This window comes from Mesoplodon bidens (assembly GCF_964165515.1).
Source record: "Mesoplodon bidens genome assembly, chromosome: 9".
Lineage (NCBI taxonomy): Eukaryota > Metazoa > Chordata > Mammalia > Artiodactyla > Ziphiidae > Mesoplodon > Mesoplodon bidens.
Genome location: NC_138166.1, coordinates 100,474,152 through 100,495,877, shown reverse-complemented (window position 1 = coordinate 100,495,877; position 21,726 = coordinate 100,474,152). Strand labels below are relative to the sequence as shown.

At 43.4% G+C, this 21,726-nt stretch overlaps 1 protein-coding gene and 1 pseudogene across 2 annotated transcripts; both read left to right on the top strand.

Annotated features, from left to right (window-relative positions):
• The first annotated feature begins 1,935 nt into the window (after positions 1-1,935).
• LOC308622557 (GTPase IMAP family member 5-like) lies at positions 1,936-10,312 on the top strand. The gene is made up of 3 exons (XM_081244064.1): positions 1,936-2,033; positions 5,955-6,003; positions 7,490-10,312. Exons 2-3 carry the CDS (start codon positions 5,961-5,963, stop codon positions 8,374-8,376), a joined length of 930 nt encoding a protein of 309 aa, XP_081100190.1. The 5' UTR covers positions 1,936-2,033; positions 5,955-5,960; the 3' UTR covers positions 8,377-10,312.
• A 175-nt stretch (positions 10,313-10,487) lies between these two features.
• On the top strand, positions 10,488-10,903 carry LOC308622559 (ubiquitin-conjugating enzyme E2 C-like; annotated as a pseudogene). Its single transcript has one exon. The product of its transcript is annotated as a ubiquitin-conjugating enzyme E2 C-like (transcript).
• Positions 10,904-21,726: the final 10,823 nt, after the last annotated feature.

The following is a 21,726-nucleotide window of genomic DNA, read 5'->3' as shown; positions in this document are numbered from 1 at the left end:
TTCCTTACTGTCCTATAGGAAGAGTTTCCTGAACCAGACACAGGGTCAAAATACTATAACTTCTATAAAATGATAACTTCTCAAAAACTGTCTATTTGAGTGAATATATATATATATATATATCGACTACTTACATGTCCTCTCATTTTCTTTCTTTTTTTTCTCACCTTTTCTTTTATCTCTTCAAGAATAAAAATTCGTTGATCATGTGCTGAGGAAGTTTCTTTCATATTTCCATGCCCTGCTGCCTGGATCAGCTGTCATTTTATCTAAAGAGGTTCATATTTGACTTACTTCTGAGAGTTGTTTTTGGTCATGATGAGTTTATCTCTTTTTTTAAATTTATTTATTTATATTTTTGGCTGCATTGGGTCTTCATTGCTGCGCACGGGCTTTCTCTAGTTGCGGTGAGAGGGGACTACTCTTTGTTGCAGTGTGCGGGCTTCTCATTGCAGTGGCTTCTCTTGTTGCGGAGCACGGGCTCTAGGCACGCGGTAGTTGTGGCACGCGGGCTCCAGAGCGCAGGCTCAGTAGTTGTGGCACACAGGCTTAATTGCTCCACGGCATGTGGGATCTTCCTGACCCAGGGCTCGAACCCATCTCCCCTGCATCGGCAGGTGGATTCTTAACTACTACGCCACCAGGGAAGCCCCCATGATGAGTTTTTCAAGCAGAAGATTTCAAACAATGCATACCCTCTTACATAGTCTTGTGCAATATTCAGTATTGTACAATATTCAATTCTTGTACAATATTCAACATTCATCACCTGGCTGGGCAGATGCCACTACTCCTTCCAGAAAATATCCTATGGATTGAACTCCCTAGAAGAGGAATTCCTATAACTCCTTGGGGAAGCCAGAGCTAGTCTATGACCCAAGACTCTTTTTTTCTGCCCTGGGAGCCTTCATCTGATGGTGGCAATGTTGCCTTTTCTTATACAACTGCATTTGTGCTTGCTTATTCCAGCAATAAAATATTTTGAGATTTTTTCTAAATTTGTCTTTCACCTCTTTTTTTTTTAAAGTAGTTATCTTCCAAAATGATGTAGTATTTTGTTTTAATTATTATTTGGGGTCTTAATTATTTTTATACCTTACATTCAATCTCCTTCTCGGCCCAATTCTTATTTATTTTATATTTCCTTTCACTCTTTACACCATTAATTTTAGGCACTCCTTTTTACTTTGGAAATAGCGTTAAATCGCGTCTATCCCTTGATTTACTACATCTGAAAACACCTAAGATCTATTCTTCCACATGCTAGCGCAATAGCTCATGGATACACTGAAGAGAACTGCTTACCACCCCTCAAATGTCACACCCTCCCCCCCAAGAAGAGACACCCAACCCCAAGAAACAAAAGACAAGGGTAGTCACTCTCTGACTCCCAGCCCTGGGCAGTTGCTGGACAGGAGGGAGGCTCCACTCTAACCTGTTCTACATCTGGGCTCCAGCTTTGCACGAAGGTAGAGAAGTCCTCCTTCCTGAAAAGCCAGTGATTCTTGCGCCAAAGAAAATAACTAATTTTCTCAGTAGATCTCTTTGTAGGTGCTTTCACAGGGAGACTCAGATCAGCGTGGTCTGTGTTAGAGTGAGAGGTACTTGGACTCAACAAGAGAGATTTAAACGTGGATCTTCCAGGAATGGTGGCCGGAGAGCACCACACGCCCGCGGAGGCAACAGGGGTCTTTAGCGACGGGGGAACAGAGGGGATCGGGGCCCGTGTTTTTCTCTTTCACGCTCCAAACATGACTTCTTTTCACACGTCTTAAAGAGGAAATGGGAGGGGGCGAGGCGCTCGCGGGCTCCGACAGGAAACATCCCATTAGGCGGGCAGCACGCTCCGAACTCGCTGTTCCCCGGTTCCGCAGCAGCAGGTTCGGCCCATCCGGAGGGGATGTCCCCAGCTGCGGGGACAGGGGCGCACTCCGTTAGCCTTATTTTCCTTCTTGCCCTGCAGCCGAGCCCCGGAACCTTCGGCCACGCGCTCGCGCCGACCCGCCGGCACCCAGCCCGCAGCGCCGCGCCTGGTAAGGGGAACCCGGCGGGGGTCCCAGCGTCCTTGGTGGGGGCCCGGGGAGGGGGGTTCCTGGAGGCCGCGGTTGAGTCAGGGCTACTGATTTCTCGTGGAATCTGACACCGGTTACTATACTTCTGGGCTCTCCCGTCAGTGAAACGGGGCGCCGATGGTGAGCGTTATGGGCAACCGCGGATTCCCAGTGGGAGGGAAGCGGCTTCGGGAACCGCTCACCCCGCGTTCGCGGCCCACAGCTTTCCACAGCGTGGAGGTCTTTTCCGTCTAGTTGCCTACTTCTTAGCTCTTCTGACTTTCATAAGCTTCACGGGGTTTCATGTAGCTTCACTAAGATTCTCATCCCATTTGACAGATGAGAAAACTGAAACTCACCAGGTGCCCTAACTAGGTGGGGCGGACGTCTCCGTTTTAGCTCTTAACTCCCCCGGACCAGCCCCGCCCCACCCCTGACCAGCACCAGGCCCCCGAGAGGCCTGGGCACCGGGAATCTGTTCCTAGGGCTCCACAGCACAAGTACGGGATCATTATGTTCCCGCCCTCATTGAGCCACGTGCTCCAAACGACACCTCTCAGGGAACATTGTTCCATGGATCTTCTGAAAATCAGCCCATTCTCCCCCAATACCCCACACTTTTCCTACGACACGATATCGAACTCGACCCTGTGGCAAACAGATTCCAGTGTGAACAGGAAGCAACCCTTTGTCTACTAAAGTTCCTGTGAGAGCCGCGTTATGAAATCACAATGCTAACCTCTGAAACAAGTGGCGCCAGGAAACGGGGGGGGGGGTGGGGGGGGCAGAGGGCGAAGGAGAATGTGAATCAGGCCGACAGAAAACATTGTTATCTTTCCTGAAACAGCATGAGAGAGCCTGCTTTCCACTGGTTTGATGAAGTAAGGTACCGTCAAGATAAAATCAGGTTCGCATAATGTACAAATCAGGAGGTACATTATGCTCATTGGCTTCAGCCTCCTACCTAAGCTACATCCTCCTGCTGTTCCTGTCAGATACTCTTAGAATCTCTGCTCGCATACTGCCCGCGACTCTCTCATGATTCCTGATCCCACCTGGGGGAAGATTAGGAGGGTTTTCCTTGTGGAGAAGAAATCTGCCTCCACTCCTGATTCTCCCAATTCTGTCTACTAGGTGATTGACACATGTCACATTCCTTCCAGTTTAGGATGTTTCCCGATCTTTTCCTAGGCTTGATTCTGTCCTTTTAATATTCTATGACTCATTTTAGCATTCCATCAATATCCTTTCTGACTAGCCTCTGCACACTTTGTTATTTGTTAATACCTGTCCAAAAAAATCTACTGCTCGGTGGGACGTGTCTCCCCCGGCAGCCTGACCCACTCAGAAGACGGTTCAGGAGGACACTGCGCGCCTCTGCTAATGTAACCTGAACTTTGATTGGCTTTTGTGACAGCCACAGAGCTCCATTTGGGTCACACTGATCATCAAGACATGGAAAAACACCAGATTGCTTTAAACTGAAATACTTCCATTCCCAGCAACTTCTGCCCCCTGCGATTTTATCTTTGAATAATCTTTTTTTTTTTTTGAAAATGTGCACTCAAGATTTTGCAATACAGTTCTCTTTGGTAATTTTAGGGTAAGCTTCCAGCCTGTCTGCCTCAGTTTATGTCCTGACCATGGTTGGCAGTATGGTATGTGGTGATCCAAGAGGTTCATTGACTTTATAATCCCTTTTCCACCCTGATAAATCTAGGAGAATGCACAGGCAAAATGAGCCATTTTTTGGTCTTAGCTCCATGGCAGTTGTGTGATCGTGGGCAGTTCAGTTGAGGCTCAGTTTCCTAATATTTTAATAGAATTTTTTAATACCTATCTTGATCACATCATAGAGAATTTAGGAGAACAATTGAAAGAATGGACATGAAAGAAACTTGAAAATTACAAATGGCTGCACAGAGGATTATTACCATGGTGAAGTTCATCATCAACATTGTCACCACTGTCATCATCGTCTTTACCCCATCGATATATTGATTCCAATATATAGAAACTGTCGTCTGAAGTAGAAAAGATGTCAGAGAATTTGAGCAGTTTTAACAAAAGCTGGAGTATTATTTACCAGAGTCAAGGACAGCATGTGGGAGAATGTGGTGAGAAAAATACTCTTCTCTGGGCTTAAGGAAAGGAAAGTGGTGCAGAAGAAAAAGGAAAGGAAGGAAGGAAGTTGCCTTAATAAATTCTGAGAATGTGACAAGGGATGGTTTCCCTAATGAGGGCCATTTCTATTCTTCCCTACTGAGTGAATAGAAAAATGTGAAAAAGGTAGAAATAACAGAATCAACCTGAATAGCAAATAAACTATGAAAACCGTTTTGAATTCAATGTTACTCAATAAAATGCACCTTTAAACCAATTAAGACATCCTAATATATGCCCATCAGGGTGACCAAAAAATTAAAAATCTAATATCACCAAGCATAAGTGAAGATTTAGGGGATTCTCACCCATGGCTGCTCCCAGTATGACTTAGCACAAGCTTCTTGAAGTCATATTTGGCAGTATCTTGTCAGGTGGAAACTATATATCCCCGAGAAATCGTCCATGTGCACAAGGAGATGTGTACGGGGATTCTTCTGCAGCATTGTCTGTAGTAGCAAGCACGTATTTTGGCACACCAAATGTTTGTTAATAAAGAGTTGGATAAAATGCTACATAAATAATGTCACTGACATAAAAGATTAAAATACCAAAAAGTACTATATATTACCTATACATACATGTGTATCTCAGAATATTGGTTGCCTCTGAAGGGAAGAGGGAGAATGAGACGGGTTGGGGGGCATCAAAAAATAAGTAAATAGAACTATATGTGTAATGTTTTAACTTTTTCAATCAAACCGAACAGCAGCAGTAAAAATGCCAAAATACTTAGATCTATTCATTGCAAATAGTGGGCATGTGTTTCATTACTCTGTGTATTTCTCCCCTTAAAATGTTTGTTTCGTAACTGCGTAATCTTGAAAACTGAATAAATAAAATACAGTCTCAGAGACCACCTTAACTCTAGTGGCATATGGCATCCTTGCCTTTTCTAGCACCAAGAAGAACGACACCATATTATGCCTCATCTGAATTTATCCCCATAGTTTTGCCAATTTCTGGTTCTATCTACTGGAATTTTTTTTAAGTGGTTATTGGGAGACCCACAAGGAAAGACATTTGGTTTGAAACTGAGCAGGAAATGAATTTATCTTGAATCTGTCCTGGATGTTGATTCTGTCCCGCAGTCATGGCGCCAGCTTCTCTCCACCAGCTGCTCAGAGGGGAGGGAGGGTGGTGGCCATACTCCTCCATCTTCTACTTCGTCCTCTCATGTCCGTCCTCACAGGAGCCCTGGATCCCCAGTTCCACGCTCCCATCGGAAGGGACATTGTACCTTCCTCTTTGCCACTGGGATATCCATCTGATACAAAGAGTTTCTGGGACTGGAAATGGCCAGTACTTCAAACAAACCAATGTCCTTTACAGCAAGGCAATTTCTATTCTCTAGTCTAGCAAGTTTGCTTACTTTGATTCCAATAATAATAGTAATAATAAAATAACTTAAAAATCCTGCTTCTCGTTCCATAGAAGAAGACTTTCTTTATTTCATGCCTTTTCCAGTGGAGGGGAGACAATCAACTGATTTGTTTTCAAACATTTCATGCTTTCCTATAGGATGAGGAAACAGCATTGTGTTCATATAACCTAGCATCACCTGGCTTGCTTAAAGTTATATATGGGTATTTGAAAGTAAAATATAAGTTAGAAAATTAGCAGTGGAAACAGCTCATCTAAGGATAATTATTCTTGGCTGTCTGAATTGGAGGTGTTCTCAGGCCTTACCAAGTCCCATATGGACACTTGCTTTTTATTCCTTTCCCTTTTTTATTCCAGAAGAGAATGGAAGGGCTTCAGAGGAGCAGATATGGGACTGTGGCTGAAGGTAAGAAAGCCTCCAAATTCTCAAGAACTCTAGGCATCAGGGAAGAGTCACTATTTTCTCTCCTCCTCTCCCTCACCTCAAACACAGTGACAGAAAAGAAACCTAGTTATTTTCAACTGCAGAAGAAAAGGCAGCTATCATGTTCTTTATCTTCCCTACCATCATCACACCCACACACACCCGAGTTTGTGAAGCTCTCCCCTGTGCCCTGATGTATGGGAAATGAGGAAATGAAACTTCAAGTCAGAAGTCAGGGGATTTGGAAATGAACTGTGAAAATGATAACCTTCCCTGCCTGCACTCAACTGAAAAGAGGAAAAGTTCCCCATAAAGATTTAGTAATCGTGTTTGCTAAAAAAAAAAATCCAGAATACTTAAGAAAGGGAAGAACAAACACAGAGTAAAAGGAATAACAATAACAGATTTTGGAGACTAAAATGAACTTAATCCATTTGAGCTCATAAGAACTCCAGAAATCCTTGGATTCTCACTCTCTTCATCCCTTGAAGATTTTAGCTCTTGATGCAGGGTCAACCTCGACAACACCACTTTTGTTCTAATTTCCTGTAATTCTATCAGTCAAATTGACGATATTTCCAACACATGTATTTCTTATACATGATGGTCTTATCATCTCTTCTTCAGCCACCGATCCAGGGTCATCTGTCAGACTCCGTCCTTGACTTTAACGACAAGCCTTCTGTAGGCTCACTTCCAACTCCCCACCCAAAAAAGCAGAAACTCAGGGACATTCAGCTGGTCCTCAGTGGGAGGTCACTGGAGCTCTGACATCTGAGACTTCCTTTACCCCCAAGTTTCAGACGAATGTGATGAGCAGTCTGTGTGCCTGGGAATTGGTGGGTGGAAAAGAGGTGATAATATTTTCTCATTTGTGACTTCTCATCCTCCCCCTCTGTCTAATCTCACATTTATTTAGCATGAAACTGGCCTAATCACCATCCCTGGAAAAGCACAGGGACCACTTTTTTTCTGAAAGCTGTATTTTCCCTGGTCCTGATGAAGTCCTTGGAGCATCCTTCATTAGTGTAGCAGTTCTTACTCTTGGCTATGGGTCCAAGTTCGGGTTCCCAGTGTGGGCTTCCTGCCATTCAAGAGTCGCCTAAAGTTGTATGCAAACATTTCTATGTATTAAAATATCACTATTTGGCAGGGAAAGAGGTCCATAGCTTTCATGAGATACCATGAAAGGTCCGTGACCTACAACTCTTAAGAATCACTAACTTTACCAACAAGGACCTACTGTAGAGCACAGGGAACTCTGCTTAATATTCTGAAATAACCTAAATGGGAATAGAATTTGAAAAAGAATAGATACATGTCTATGTTTGGCGTAATCATTTTGCTGCACACCTGAAGCTAACACAACATTGTTAATAAACTAAACTCCAAGATAAAATAAAAAAAATTTTTAAATCACTGACTTAGTAAAACATGAAAAACTTTTTTTTTTTTTTTTTTTTTATAGGCGGGATAGAGCATCAGCGGTTTGCAACCTCTTCCTCATTGAGGATCATCCTGGTGGGCAAAACAGGCAGCGGGAAAAGTGCCACCGGGAACAGCATCCTCTGCCAGCCGGTGTTTGAGTCCAGGCTGGGGGCCCAGTCGGTGACCAGGAAGTGTCAGGGGGCAATGGGCACGTGGAACGGGAGGGGCGTCCTGGTGGTGGACACGCCCCCCATCTTTGAGGCGAGGGCCCAGGACCAAGAGGTGTACGAGAACATCGGGGACTGCTACCTGCACTCGGCCCCGGGGCCTCACGTGCTGCTGCTGGTGACCCAGCTGGGGCGCTTCACAGAGCAGGACGTGGTGGTCGTGACCAGGGTGAAGGAGGTCTTTGGGGCGAGAGCCCTGAGACACACGGTCCTCCTCTTCACCCACAAGGAGGACTTAGCGGACGGATCCTTGCATGACTACGTAGCAAACACAGACAACGTCAGGCTGAGGGGCCTGGTCCGGGAGTGCGGGCAGAGGTACTGCGCCTTCAACAACCGGGCCTCCGGGGACGAGCAGAGGAAGCAGCTGGCCGAGCTGATGGCCGTGGTCGAGGGGCTGGAGAGGGAGCACCAGGGCGCCTACCTCAGCAACGACCTCTTCTTTGATGCACAGCGGCTCCAGCAGGGCTGGGGCGACCCCCATGGAGAAGGTCACGTGCGCTACCTGGCCAAGGTGCGGTCGCATGTTGCAAAGCAAAAGCAAGACCTGAAAGAGGCCCAGAGAAACGGTGCCTTCAAGGTGCTCCTCCGAGTCAAAAACTGGATCATTTCTCACATCAGAATATTTGCTGTTTTTGTTATATGCTTTCTGAGTTTTCTTGCCATTTTAATTATCTTGTGTAGCACTCACGAATGCTGAGCATTTTCAGATGATACCTGCCATCAGCTTCCATTTTTTCAGTCAGCATTTTTATCTGTATTGATAAGGAATTTTATTTGCTTTTTACACAATTTCACTTTCAATTTCCCTTCCTTGCATCAGACATACCATCCATTTTCTTCAGTCGCTTTTTATTTTCCATCCACCTGACCCATCCATAGATCAGTCCAGAGCAGCCTGTTGCCCAATGTCTGGAAAGAGTTCTTTTACACAGGCGAACCTCGGAAACATCGCAGGTTTGGTTCCAGACCACTACAACGAAGTGACTGTCAAAAGTATCACCCCAAGTTCTTGGTTTCCCTGTGCACATAAAAGTTATGTTTATGCTACACTGTAGTCTATTTAGTGTGCAATAGCATTTTATCCAAAAAACAATGTATATATACCTGAATCTAAAATTACTTTACTGCTAACCATCATCTGAGCCTTCAGTGAGTCATAATCTGTTTGCTGGTGGAAGGTCTTCCTCCATGTTGATGGCTGCTGACTAATCAAGGTGGTGGCTGCTGATGTTTGGGGCAGCTGTGACAATTCCTTAAGATAAGACAGCAGTGGACTTTGCCACATCAGTTGACTCTTCCTTTCACAGATGATTTCTCTGTAGCGCACAATGCCATCTGATAGCATTTTACCCACTGTAGAAGAACTTTCTACGAATGGGTAGAAAGAAGAATTGGAATCAGTCCTCTCAAACTCTGCTGTTGTTTTATCAATTAAATTTATGTAACATTCTAAATCCTTTGTTGTCACTTCAACAATGTTCACAGCACCTTCACCAGGAGTAGATTCCATCTCGAGAAACCACTGTCTTTGCTCATCCATAAGAAGCAACTCCTCATCTGTTCAAGTTTTATCATGGGGTTACAGCAATTCAATCACACCCTCAGGCTCCACTTCGAATTCTAGTTCTCTTGCTGTTTCCACCACATCTGCAGTTACTTCCTCCACTGAAGGGTTGAGTCCCTCAAAGTCGCCCATGAGGTCTGGAATCAGCTTCTTCCAAACTCTTATTAATGTTGATATTTTGACATCTTCCCATGAATCATGAATAGTCTTAAGGGCATCTAGAATGGTGAGTCCTTTCCAGAAGTTTTTCAATTAATGGTGCCCAGGTCCATCAAAGGACTCACTATCTATGGCAGCTATAGCTTTACAAAATGTATTTCCTAAATAATAATACTTGAAAGTCAAAATTGCTCCTTGATCCATGGGCTACAGAATGGATGAAATCTCAAACTGCTTAGAACTGCTTTTGCTGCATCCCATAGGTTTTGGGTCATTGTGTTGTCATTGTCATTTGTTTCTATGTATTTTTTAATTTCTTCTTTGATTTCTTCAGTGATCTCTTGCTTATTTAGTAGTGCGCTGTTTAGCCTCCATGTATGTGTGGCGTTTACAGTTTTTTTCCTGTAATTGATTTCCAATCTCATAACATTGTGGTCAGAAAAGGTGCTTGATACGATTTCAGTTTTCTTAAACTTTCCAAGGCTTGATTTGTGACCCAAGATGTGATCTATGCTGGAGAAAGTTCTGCGTGCACTTGAGGAGAAAGTGTATTCTGCCACTTTTGGGTGGAATGTTCTATAAATATCAATTAAATCTATCCGGTCTATTGTGTCATTTAAAGCTTGTGTTTCCTTATTTATTTTCATTTTGGATGATCTCTCCATGGGTGTAAGTGGGGTGTTAAAGTCCCCTGCTATTATTGTGTTACTGTCGATTTCCCCTTTCATGGTTGTTAGCATTTGCCTTATGTATTGAGGTGTTCCTATGTTGGGTGCATAAACATTTATAATTGTTGTATCTTCTTCTTGGATTGATCCCTTGATCATTATGTAGTGTCCTTCCTTATCTCTTGTAACAGTCTTTATTTTAAAGTCAAATACAGTAAGCATGTTAATAAATTTTTAACTACTATTCACATTCCAGATGTTACTGTTTAGATTCAGAGCGTCAATGAGCCCCTTCTCCCCTCCATAGCTTTGACTCACAGCCATGCACACAAAGAACTGGCACTGCAGCCCTGCAGCTCCTGTCTTCCTAGCAGCACTGCCTAGGCCTCCAGAGGCAAGAGGCTATGGCAGGAGCTGATGACCCTCAGAATGTCTGATTTGACAGAGGAATTTCTACCTTCCCTGAAGCAGACAACTTTTTCAAATGGGTGGGGACCATCCATGGCACAGCTGGCCAGTATATGAAGACCTAAGGTATATGCTCTCCCTGGAGTTTCCCAGTGGCTATCTGTCCACCACGGTGATGGTCCTCACACCCTGCTACCACCCCATCGGGGACACACAGGGTAACATCTGTCTGAACATCCTGAAGAACAAGTGGTGCATCCTGTACGATGTCAGGACCATTCTGCTCTCCATGCAGAGCCTGCTAGGAGAACCCGACACCCATAGATCTTTGAACATATGCTGGCAACCTCTGGAAAAACCCCACAGCCTTTAAAAAATACCTGCAAGAAACCTACTCAAAGCAGGTCTCCAGCCAAGAACCCTGACCCAGCTGTCTGGCTGCTCTCCTTGTATTGTCTTTTTAATATTTTCCTTAGATGGTCTGTCCTTTCCTTGATTTCTGTATAGGACTATGTATCTGAAACTGTGCTGTTGAGATAGGTTGGGACCTGGGACGCTTTACCAGAGTGCTTGCACTTGGACCTGGACAAACAGCTACTGCAGCAACAGCATACAAAGAAACTATAAGGAAGTAACAATAACTGCACGCATGTGCAGTCGAAGTCGGGGCAATTAGGAACAGTACGATACACTTCTGAGTAGGGTACTGGCATGATCCCTGCACACAGCATCACCAAGGGGGAGGGCAGACCACCTAAGCCACCCCTCCAGCCCAACCCACTGATCTGCCTTTACCCTCACCGCATTTAAGGGACCAGCCTGCCTCCCTCGGAGAGTGAGCAAGGGCACCTGTTTCTTGTTCTCACTCCCTCCTGCTGTAGCATGAGTCCCAATAAAACTTTGCCTGAATTTCTTATCTGGCTTCTTATCAGTTTCTATTGATTAAAGTGTCCAAGGACCTGGGTTGGTAACAGTGTCATCTTTGTTTTGTTTCTGGGTTTTTTTTTGTTTGTTTTTGTTTTGTTTTGTTGTTTTTTGAGATGATTTTTTAAAATTTTATTTATTTTTTATACAGCAGGTTCTCATTAGTTATCTATTTATTATATTAGTGTATTATATTAGTGTATATATGTCAATCCCAATCTCCCAATTCATTGTTTCTGCTTTTTAATTTTAAGTCTCTGGTTGAGCCCTTGTGATGAATATATTAAATCAATACATTTTGGATTTGGAAAAAAAAAAGTCAACTGGGCCAACTATCACCTTTTCATCCAAAGCACAGAGCCCCCTGGTGCTGGGGTGAAGAAATGCAGCAGGAATCAAAGGTCATAATGGCATTTCCCAAACCACCTCCCTGAATGGGAGAGGGCTGCTCTAGAGCTGGTCTAACATCCAGACCATGTGAGACTCAGAGAAGTATGTCTGAGGAGGAGAGACTAGCCTGAGTCTGCCAGAAACAGATCTCCTCTGGTCAACTTAGAGCATGGAAACAGGGGGCACCAAGCAGACTGCACATGGGCACAGGGAGACCCAGGAACACAAGAGAGGGGATGTGGAGCCTGCTTCCTGATCTGAGGCAAAGAAACCGTTGCAGAAACTCAGCCTCTGTTCACCCGTGCTGAATAGAAACGTGGAGACAGGGTTTTGGGTGACGTAGAAAAGAGTAGCTTTTATTGCTTTGCCAGGCAAAGGGGGCCACAGTGGGCTAATGCCCTCAAGACTCAAGACTGTGTGACCCACCCTGGAGGGGGTAGTGAGGAGTTATAGTGTTCAAGGAGCAGGGTGTGATCAGCTCATAGACAATTCTTCGGATTGGTTGGCATCAAGGTGAAGTTTCAAGCATTGTCAGCCTTCTGGTTCCAACCAGTCTGGGGTCCATGTGCTTGTGGTCAGCAGTTTTCATCTGGTGGGTCAGCTTCCTGTACAAACAACTTAGGAATGTGTGTCAGGCCTTTATCTATGTCTTTTAGGGAACTGGGAGTTCCGTGATTCTGCAATGTGGCAGAATTATAGTCTAAATTGTTGCCAGTTCCCCAGCCCAACAGCTATTTTCTCTACATCTTCACATTTCCCAAACATTCACTCTTGAGTCAGCATTTTGCTTCAAAAGACGAGGCCTTTTTTTTTTTTTTTTTTTTTGCGGTATGCGGGCCTCTCACTGTTGTGGCCTCTTCCGTTGCGGAACACAGGCTCTGGATGCACAGGCTCAGCGGCCATGGCTCACGGGCCCAGCCGCTCCGCAGCATGTGGGATCTTCCCGGACCGGGGCACGAACCCGTGTCCCCTGCATCGGCAGGCGGACTCTCAACCACTGCGCCACCAGGGAAGCCCAGACGAGGACTTTTGTACACGGTTTCAAAACACTAGTCCAATGTCTGGATCAGTGGATGTCAGGCTTTCCCCCAAGTTCTTCCCCCTAAATTACTCCTCATTCTATGAGAAGGAGTGAATACTCTTCCCAGGGAGTGGAATTTAAATATGTATTTCTCGCCTTTGGAAACTGAGGTGCACGCAATTCTCTCTGAAAAGACTAGGGGGTTCTTGGAAAGCTGTTCTTTGAACAGTCCCTCTCAGAACCCAGCTGCCATGCTATGAGAAGCTCAAACTGTATGAAAAGACCACACGCATGTGGGCCCTAGGGTTACATCCCCAGCATCACTGACCAGCCGTGTGAGTGATGCATCTTGTACATTGCAGCTCCATTGAGATCCCAGATAACTGCAACTCCAGCCAACATCACATGGAGCAGAACCATCCAGCCAGCCCTGTCAATCCACAGATTCTTGAAAGACAATAAAATGTTGGAAATGTTATAAATAAATTATGACTATATTAGATTATATATTACATATAAATTTAATTGGCAAAAAAGATCAATGCTGGGCTTCCCTGGTGGCGCAGTGGTTGAGAGTCTGCCTGCCGATGCAGGGGATGCGGGTTCATGCCCCGGTCTGGGAAGATCCCACATGCCGCGGAGCGGCTGGGCCCGTGAGCCATGGCCGTTGAGGCTGCGCGTCCGGAGCCTGTGCTCCGCAACGGGAGAGGCCACAACAGTGAGAGGCCCGTGTACCGCAAAAAAAAAAAAAAAAAAAAAAAAAAGTGTCTACAGCCAATAAAAACTCAGAGCTATAGAATGTAAAAACTACTGCTGTGCTGATAATAGCTAGCACAGATGTTGACAAAACAATAGTTTCCAACTGTGGATAACAAACATCCTTCTACACCACAACAAATGAAGCAAGTACAGTAAAGCAACCACCAAAAAATGACCCCATTTATGATGAGTTTGGCCTTCTAGCCAAACTCTTGTCAAAGCAAAAATTTGCTTGTTGCCACTTGCTATGTGATTGTAAATTTCACTTTGGAACTGGTTTTGTAATGCAGTCTATTGAAAGCTTTCATACAGCCATATTAGTACTATATGGGTTTGGAAATCAAGGAGACAAAGGGAGGTGTGAGGTGTAAAAAAAGGTATTTTCAAACCAGTGGCCTCTAATTTTACAGACTTTGGTTGGTGCCCAGATGAGGAGGGGCACAATGTAACTGCATTCTACCAGCTTTGTTTTGCATAGGCACAACCTGTAATCAAATGCAGAAATACAGCCGCTTTCTTAGCAAAAATTTTCTTAGTATTTCCAGTGGAATCAGTAATTTACAAAGCAGTTCTAAGTGAAGTACCCAGTGAAGAACCCAGTGAAGAGCCAAGATTGGAATGACTTTTAGAAATCCAGCTCTAAGAAACAAACAAGCACTCTTCTCAAGCTGCATGAGAAACCACCCCAGAATATGAAACCACAAAGGCAAAATAACAAGCCATTATCATAAACAGCCTCTACAAAATAAAGAAGAATGAGGCCAAAAGCTGCAAAACAGGAAGCACATCACAAAATATCTTCTCTCAGTCAACATCATGAGACCCTGAGATAAAGGGGGGGAAAGTCAGGAACCTAGAGAAGAAACTGAAGGTGTTAGGGACCAGGGTTCTTGACCTTCCCCAATCAATAGAAATTGACCAGAGGCCCGACCAGAAATTCAGGCAAGGCTTTATCAGGGCCCCTGCTGCAGCAGCGGTGGGGGGGGGGAGAACACACAGCAGGTTCCCTTGCTTGCTCCCTCCCTGAGGGGGGCAAGCTTGTTTCTTATATGGGGTGAGGGTAGGAACGTGTCTGGGGGTCGGGCCAGAGGGGTGGCTTAGATGTTTTGCCCACCCCTGTGGTGGCGTTGAGTGCTTGGGGCATGCACAGTGGCTTGCTTTTGCTCCCAACACCCTGTTTTTGCTCCAGGCTCTTCAAAAGTGGCAGTTGTGGTTTTTTGGTTTTTAGTTTTTTTGGTCTCTTTGTATCCTTTGGGACCAGAATTTGCCCCAACTGCGCATGCACGCAGTTATTTTTAGTCCCATATAGTTTCTTTGTATTTTGTAGCTTGAGGAGAGGTGTGTCCAGGTGCAATGTTTGCAGCATTGTAGCAAAGGGTCTCAGGTCCCAGCAGAAGGTCTCAGGTCCCAGCCTGTCTCAAAAGCAATCAAGGGGCTTCCCTGGTGGCGCAGTGGTTGAGAGTCCGCCTGCCGATGCAGGGGACACGGGTTCGTGCCCCGGTCTGGGAAGATCCCACATGCCACGGAGCGGTTGGGCCCGTGAGCCATGGCCGTTGAGCCTGCGCGTCCGGAGCCTGTGCTCCGCAACGGGAGAGGCCACAACAGTGAGAGGCCCACGTACAGCAAAAAAAAAAAAAAAAAAAAAAAAAAAACAGCAGTTGGAGAAAATTCGAAAAGAGACAGACCTTCTCCAGGAGCTAGAAGATTTAGAATTGAGTCTTTTAAATATTCATAGAAAACAAGTTGGATACCAGAAATAAATACAAATATATCTTCTTGTTAAACCTGATGGAGTACCTCAAATATTCTTTGGCCCACATTTGATGTTCATCTTAGTTTATTTAATATTCTGAATACTCGGGAAATGTGTCAATGTTTGTTCAATTGATTTTTCCAACCTTTCAATATAATGTGGGAAGGATGAGGAGTAAGGTTTTTTTGTTTGTTTAACTAAAGCTTGATGAACTAAAAGAGAGATGTCATTATCTACTAAGTGACAGAATCTCACACACAGGTGTTAAAACTTTTTAAATTTTGTTTTTTTCAAGAGAGGAGACCAAGGAAAAGAGAGTGATCAAAAAGGGAGAGGAATTCTGTGTGCTGACTCTTGTACTCTGCAGAACCTCTGGTAAAGTTTCTAAAACTGAAAAAAGAAAGGAAAGGCTGAATATGAATAATTGTGTGTGAATGCTGTTTTTTTAAAAAACAGTAAAAACACTGCATTAGAGTCATAGGCTGAAATAGAAACAATGCAAAATTTCATAGGAATGAGGAAACAGAGAAAAAGCTGAAGAAGAAGTAAAGAGAACTCTTGGAAATAGTGGGGAGGACTTTGAACTCTTACATTTGTGTAATTATAGCTTGGACCAAATTTCACCAGTTCATCAAGGAATGGGGGATCTCAGCTGGCATCTGAGTGACAAATTATAAATTGAGGGCTTTGGACGTATTAAATATCAGGATATAATTTAACAAGGAGGCTTCTGTCACCAAGGATTTTATAATATACTTGGGGATACACACAAGAAATAGCAAGCACTGATCTGGCTGTGCATAGAACATGACAGAATCAAATAGGGGCACATGAGTCAGCCTTGGGTGGATCAGGAAACTTTCCTTAAGAAAGAGATGAGATTTAAGATGAATCCTTAAACCTCCATGATGAATTGGGGTAGTCATCCACAGCGTGTGTGTATGTCTGGGGAGATGGGGGAACTGGGAGAAGTGCGAGAGCTGCTGTAGGAAGCAATTTAGGGAGAAGGGCAGGACGCTTGGGTCTGACTATAGGAGTGAGAATAGTGGAGATCTAGATGGATGCCCCCACATGAAGAGCTTTGCTTTAAATACCAAGGAGTCTGGAATTTGTGAGGGCAGTTTGAGAAGCATAAAAGGATAATCAGCAGAATATCATGACTATATTTCTTCCCGGTTTATCGAGTGTTTTTATCATTAAATGGGTGTTGGATTTTGTCAAACTTTTCTTCTGCATCTATTGAGATGATCATGTGACTTTTGTCCTTCATTCTACTAATAAGGTAAAACACATTGATTGATATTTATATATTGAACCAACCTGGCATTCCTGGGATAAATCCAAGTACATACTTCTTTTTATAAGTTGCTATATTCTATTTGCTAGTATTTTGTTGAGGGTTCTTATGTCTATGTTCATAAGGGATATTGGTCTGTAATTTCCTTTTCTTGTAATACCTTTGTCTGGGTAATACTGACCTCATGGAAAAATTGTGAAGTCCTTCCTCCTCTCTTATTTTTTTAAAGTGTTTGAGAAGTATTGGTGTTAATTCTTTAAATGTTTAGTAGAATTCACCAGTGAAGCCATCTGGTTTTTCTTTGGGGGCAGTTATTTTAATTGCTAATTTAATCTCTTACTTACAGGTTATAGGTATATTCAGATTTTATTTCAACTTGTGTCACTTTCAGTAGTTTGTGTCTTTCTAGGAATTTGTCCATTTCACCCAAGTTATCTAATACGTTGGCATACAGTTGTTCTTAGTTTTTCCTTATGTTCTTTTCATTTCTGTAAGGTCAGTAGCACTGTATTCTCTTTCATTACTGATTTTAGTAATTTTAGCCTTCTATTTACTGATTGGACTAACTAAAGATTTGTTGATTTTGTTGATTTTTTTCCAAAGGACCAAGTTGTAGTTTCGTTCATTTTCTTTATTGCTTTTCTATTGCCTGTTTCATTTATTTCTACTCTGTTCTTTATTATATCCTTTCTTCCACTTGCTTTATGTTTAGTGGCTCTTTCTCTGATTTCTTAAGGTGGAAGATTACTTTATTGATCTTTTAATAAAGGCATTTACAGCTTTATATTTCCCTCTAAGCATCATTGTGTTAGCTGCATCTCCTAAGTTTTGGTATATTTTCATTTTCATTCATCTCAAAATACTTTCTAAATTCCCTTGTGATTTCTTCTTTGGCCCATTGGTTATTTGGGAATGTGTTGTTTAATTTCTACATATTTGTGTCAATAAGAATTCAACCTATTTTTTTTTTTTTTTTTTTTTTTGCGGTACGCAGGCCTCTCACTGTTGTGGCCTCTCCCATTGCAGAGCACAGGCCCCGGACGCGCAGGCTCAGCGGCCATGGCTCACGGGCCTAGCCGCTCTGTGGCATGTGGGATCTTCCCAGACCGGGGCATGAACCCGGTCCCCTGCATCGGCAGGCGGACTCTCAACCACTGCGCCACCAGGGAAGCCCTCAACCTATTTTTTAATTGGATGGTTTGATTGTGGGTTTTTTTATATTGAGTTGTATGATTTCTTTATGTATTTTGGACACATCATTTACAAATATCTTCTCCCATTAAGTAGGTTGTCTTGTTGTTTTGTCGATGGCTTCCTTAGCTGTGCAAAATTTTTAAGTTTAATTAGGCCCCGTTAGTTTATTTTTGCTTTGTTTCCCTTGCCTGAGGAGACAGATTCAAAAAACTATTACTAAGACTATGTCAGAGTGTTCTGCCTATGTTTTCTTCTACAATTTTTATGGTTTCCAGTACTACATTTAGATACTTAATCCATTTTGAGTTTGTTTTCATATACAGTTTGAGGAAATGTTCTAATTTCATTCTTTTACATGCAACTGTGCAGTTTTCCCAATGCCACTTATTGAAGAGACTGCCTTTTCCTCATTGGATATTCTTGCCTCTTTTGTTATGGATTAATTGACCATATGTGCGTGGGTTTATTTTTTGGCCCTCTCATCTGTTCCATTGATCTATGTGTCTGTTTTTGTGCCAGTACCATACTGTTTTGGTTACTGTGGCTTTGTAGTATAGTCTGAAGTCAGAAAACGTGATACCCCCAGCTTTGTTCTTTTTTCTCAGGATCTTATCTTGTAGGGTAGCCCTGCAAGTAATAAATTCTTTCCATTTCTCTTTATCTGGGGATGTTTTAAATTTCTTCTTAATTTTTGAAGAACAGTTTTGCTAGATAAAGAATGTGGGGTCGATAGTCTTTTCTTTCAGCACTTTGAATATACCATCCTATGGACCACTGGCTTCTATGGTTTCTGATGAGAAATCAGATGTTAATCTTGTTGAGGATCCCTTGTAGGTTATGAGTCACTTCTCTCTTGCTGTTTTTAAGATTCTTTGTCTTTTGTAGTTTGATTATAATGGGTGTGGGTCTCTTTGAATTTATCCTACTTAAAGTTCACTGAGTTTCTTAGATGTGTACATTAATGGTTTTCATCAAATTTTGGAAGTTCACAGCCATTATTTCTTCAAATATTCTTCCTGCCTGTTTCTTCTCTCCTCTGGCAACGCACACCACATTGCTCAGCCCACACATTCCCCACCTCATGCAGGTCCAGTGTCACCTGCTCAATCATGGGTAGTACTCTGGGATTTGTTCCTGCCTTCAAGCTGAAGGGAAGCTCTGGGAAGAGGCACAGAATGTCTTCTAGACTTTATTCTTCCCATGTACCTGGCTCTAATACTGCTTACATCTGTTTGTCCTTGCTGTAATGACATGCTCAGAGTAGAAGATTCCTGAACTGGCAGAGGCCTAGTGAAGTGACTGTCACCCAGTTTAAAGGTCTTCAGGCATCAAAGATGCAAAAACTTCACCAGAGTCAAGGTATTTAAACATTTTCATTTCCTCTCCATGGAAGCATGCTCTTCCCCCAAGTCAGAAAAATAGGAATCAGAAGGAGGACGTGAATTCATAATATAATTCATCTTTATTATTTCACTCAACTGAATATATTTATACATACTTACCAGAATTTGTCATATTAAGGGTTATGCAGAGTACAAAAGTATTAATGGTGACAGTCCATGCTCTTATAAATGGGTTAATCTTGAGGTAACCTGATACTTTGAAATTTTAAAAAAGCAGATGATGACATAGATCATGTCCTCAAAGCATGTGTAAAGCAGTTAATATTGAAAACATCTGACCTTACATCTAACTGGGAGAAGACTCCATAATTCTCATATGTCACCCACACCAGGCAGCTCTCAATATAACCTGCTCAGCTGTGAGTAGGACACCACCATCTTGGAACCGTAAGAAGCAACCTTAAGTATGGAGGTTGCATGCCGACGGGTGTGGGCAGAAAGGCAGAAAGAAGCTGGAACGTTGATGCCACACTGGTCCCAGACTGCCTACTCCTGCACTTCTTAATGTTAAGACACTATAAACCCCTAATGTGCTTAAGCCATTATTATTTGACCTCTTTGAGTTTTAACCTAATTCCTAAACCTCAGGGACAAGGTGGGTGGGGGAGAGAGGGAAAAAGAAAGAGAAAGAGAGAGAGAAGTATAAAGGAGTTTTCAATAACTTTTTCTAGAGGAAACCTAGAATTTTACTTAGAATTTTAAATTTTTGCAAGATCGTCTCATCTTGGCAATTTTACCATGCTTCTCATTTTGGTTCTAGTCTATTGCACTGTGAATGATTGGCAGTAAAATCTTTTGATACTTCACAGACTCCTGTTCATTTCCTCAGGGGCAGCAAAGGGAGGTAGACTGGGCCCCACTTTCCATTCCAGCTTGGACTGGGGACAGAAGGAAGGAGTAGCCATCGTGGGAAGAAAGGAAGGCCCTGAGTGCCGCCCCAGTGGAGGTGGAGAGCTCAGGGCACCTGGCAAGCAGTGCTGGGCATCACAGAGGCCCACAGGAGTCCAGCTTCTCCATTCTGCCACACCCAGGAGTTGACTGGACCCTGTCTTACCTTCATGTATCTGAATCCTCTGGTTCTTGTGTGACTCTCTGTATTCTGACCTCAGGCCGGCCTTGGCCTCAGTCCCAGTGTCTGTCCTGATTCCGATCTGCCTACACAGATGCAGTGATTCTTGTGATTTGATTCTGATCCGTAATATCAGCCTAATCTCTGAAGCCTTTGCCAAGATTTCCCCACCTTATTTTTTATTTCTCCTTTATTATCCCCTACTACCTGCCCCAGCCTAACAATTTATTTACCTACAAAGAGCTGAAGCACCACACTGTGATATGCATTTACCTCACAAGCCCTCAAAGCCATGGACCCTCTTCCCATCCCGCCAGTCCTACCATGCCCCCCCATGCTTGTAGCCTGAGGGTATCTCTAATTTAAAGAGACCCCAGGCATTTCAGCTTGCTATAGCAACTTACCTTTTAAATTATTTAGTAATGTGGGGCTTCCTACAATAACTTACCCTTTAAGTTATTTAGTAATTTTATAGTAATGTACTTTTTAAATTATTTAGTAATTTTGGGGGCTGAAAATTTTTCATTATTTTGCCTACATTCCCCCATGGATGGGGATATTCATGCTGTCCACAGCACTTTATCAGGTTTCTAACCTCTGACAAAAGCTCTCTTGCCTGCTCTTCCCTGGCTTGGCCAGTTTCTTTGTTATTAAAAGCACAATATCTCCCCTTACATTTTTCAATTATGTCCCTAAGATATCTGTTATCTGTGTTTTTGACATAATTTTCAAGCTGCCCAGTCTCTAAGTCTTGCTTCCAGGTAAACAGCACAATCGAGTATTTCATAACTTGAAATTCTCAATGGGGAGCCAGCACTTGGCTCCTCATTAAGTATGTGAAAGGGCACAACAAACAGATATGCTCCTTTTGGTCTGATGTTCTTCCTAGGTGAGGGTCTTTGGAGCAGAAGAGAATAGGATGAGTAGAATGGGAAGAATCTCAGCTCAGGTCAATAGAATTTGTAGCACTGAGTGGACTGCAAGAGGACTTCTGCTTAAGCAGTAGGTAAGGTAGTGTGGCTGGACTAATAAAGTCCACCTAGTGCCATGTGGGGCATGACCATCATGAGCATTCAGGCTCCCTGTCCTTGTCCGGTCAAAACAGCCCCCTTCTCCAACAGAGGGAAGAGTAAAGAACCAAGAGAGTAAACAAAGAGGTCAAGAAAGGCAGAGGGCAGGGAGGAAAGGAAGAGGTGGGGTGTGGGGGAAGGAGAGGAGACAGGAGGAAGAAGGGAAGGGAAATACCAATGAACTGGGACCATCTCAGCACCAGCACTGAGTGCTAAGCCCTGGGCAACAGATACGCTGTGGGGAAGACAAGAGACTGGAAAAGGCCGACTCCTTCCCTCAAGAGGCTCACCATCCAGTTGAAGAGCTGGGAGAAAAGTCAGGAGAAAATGAAAGACCAGGTCCAGACAGTGCATGCACAGGCATGTAC

Coding starts and splice junctions, on each gene's coding strand:
- LOC308622557 (XM_081244064.1), top strand. CDS start 5,961: ATGGAAGGGCTTCAGAGGAGCAGATATGGGACTGTGGCTGAAG. Junction 6,004..7,489: donor ATATGGGACTGTGGCTGAAG/GTAAGAAAGCCT, acceptor TTTTTTTTATAG/GCGGGATAGAGCATCAGCGG.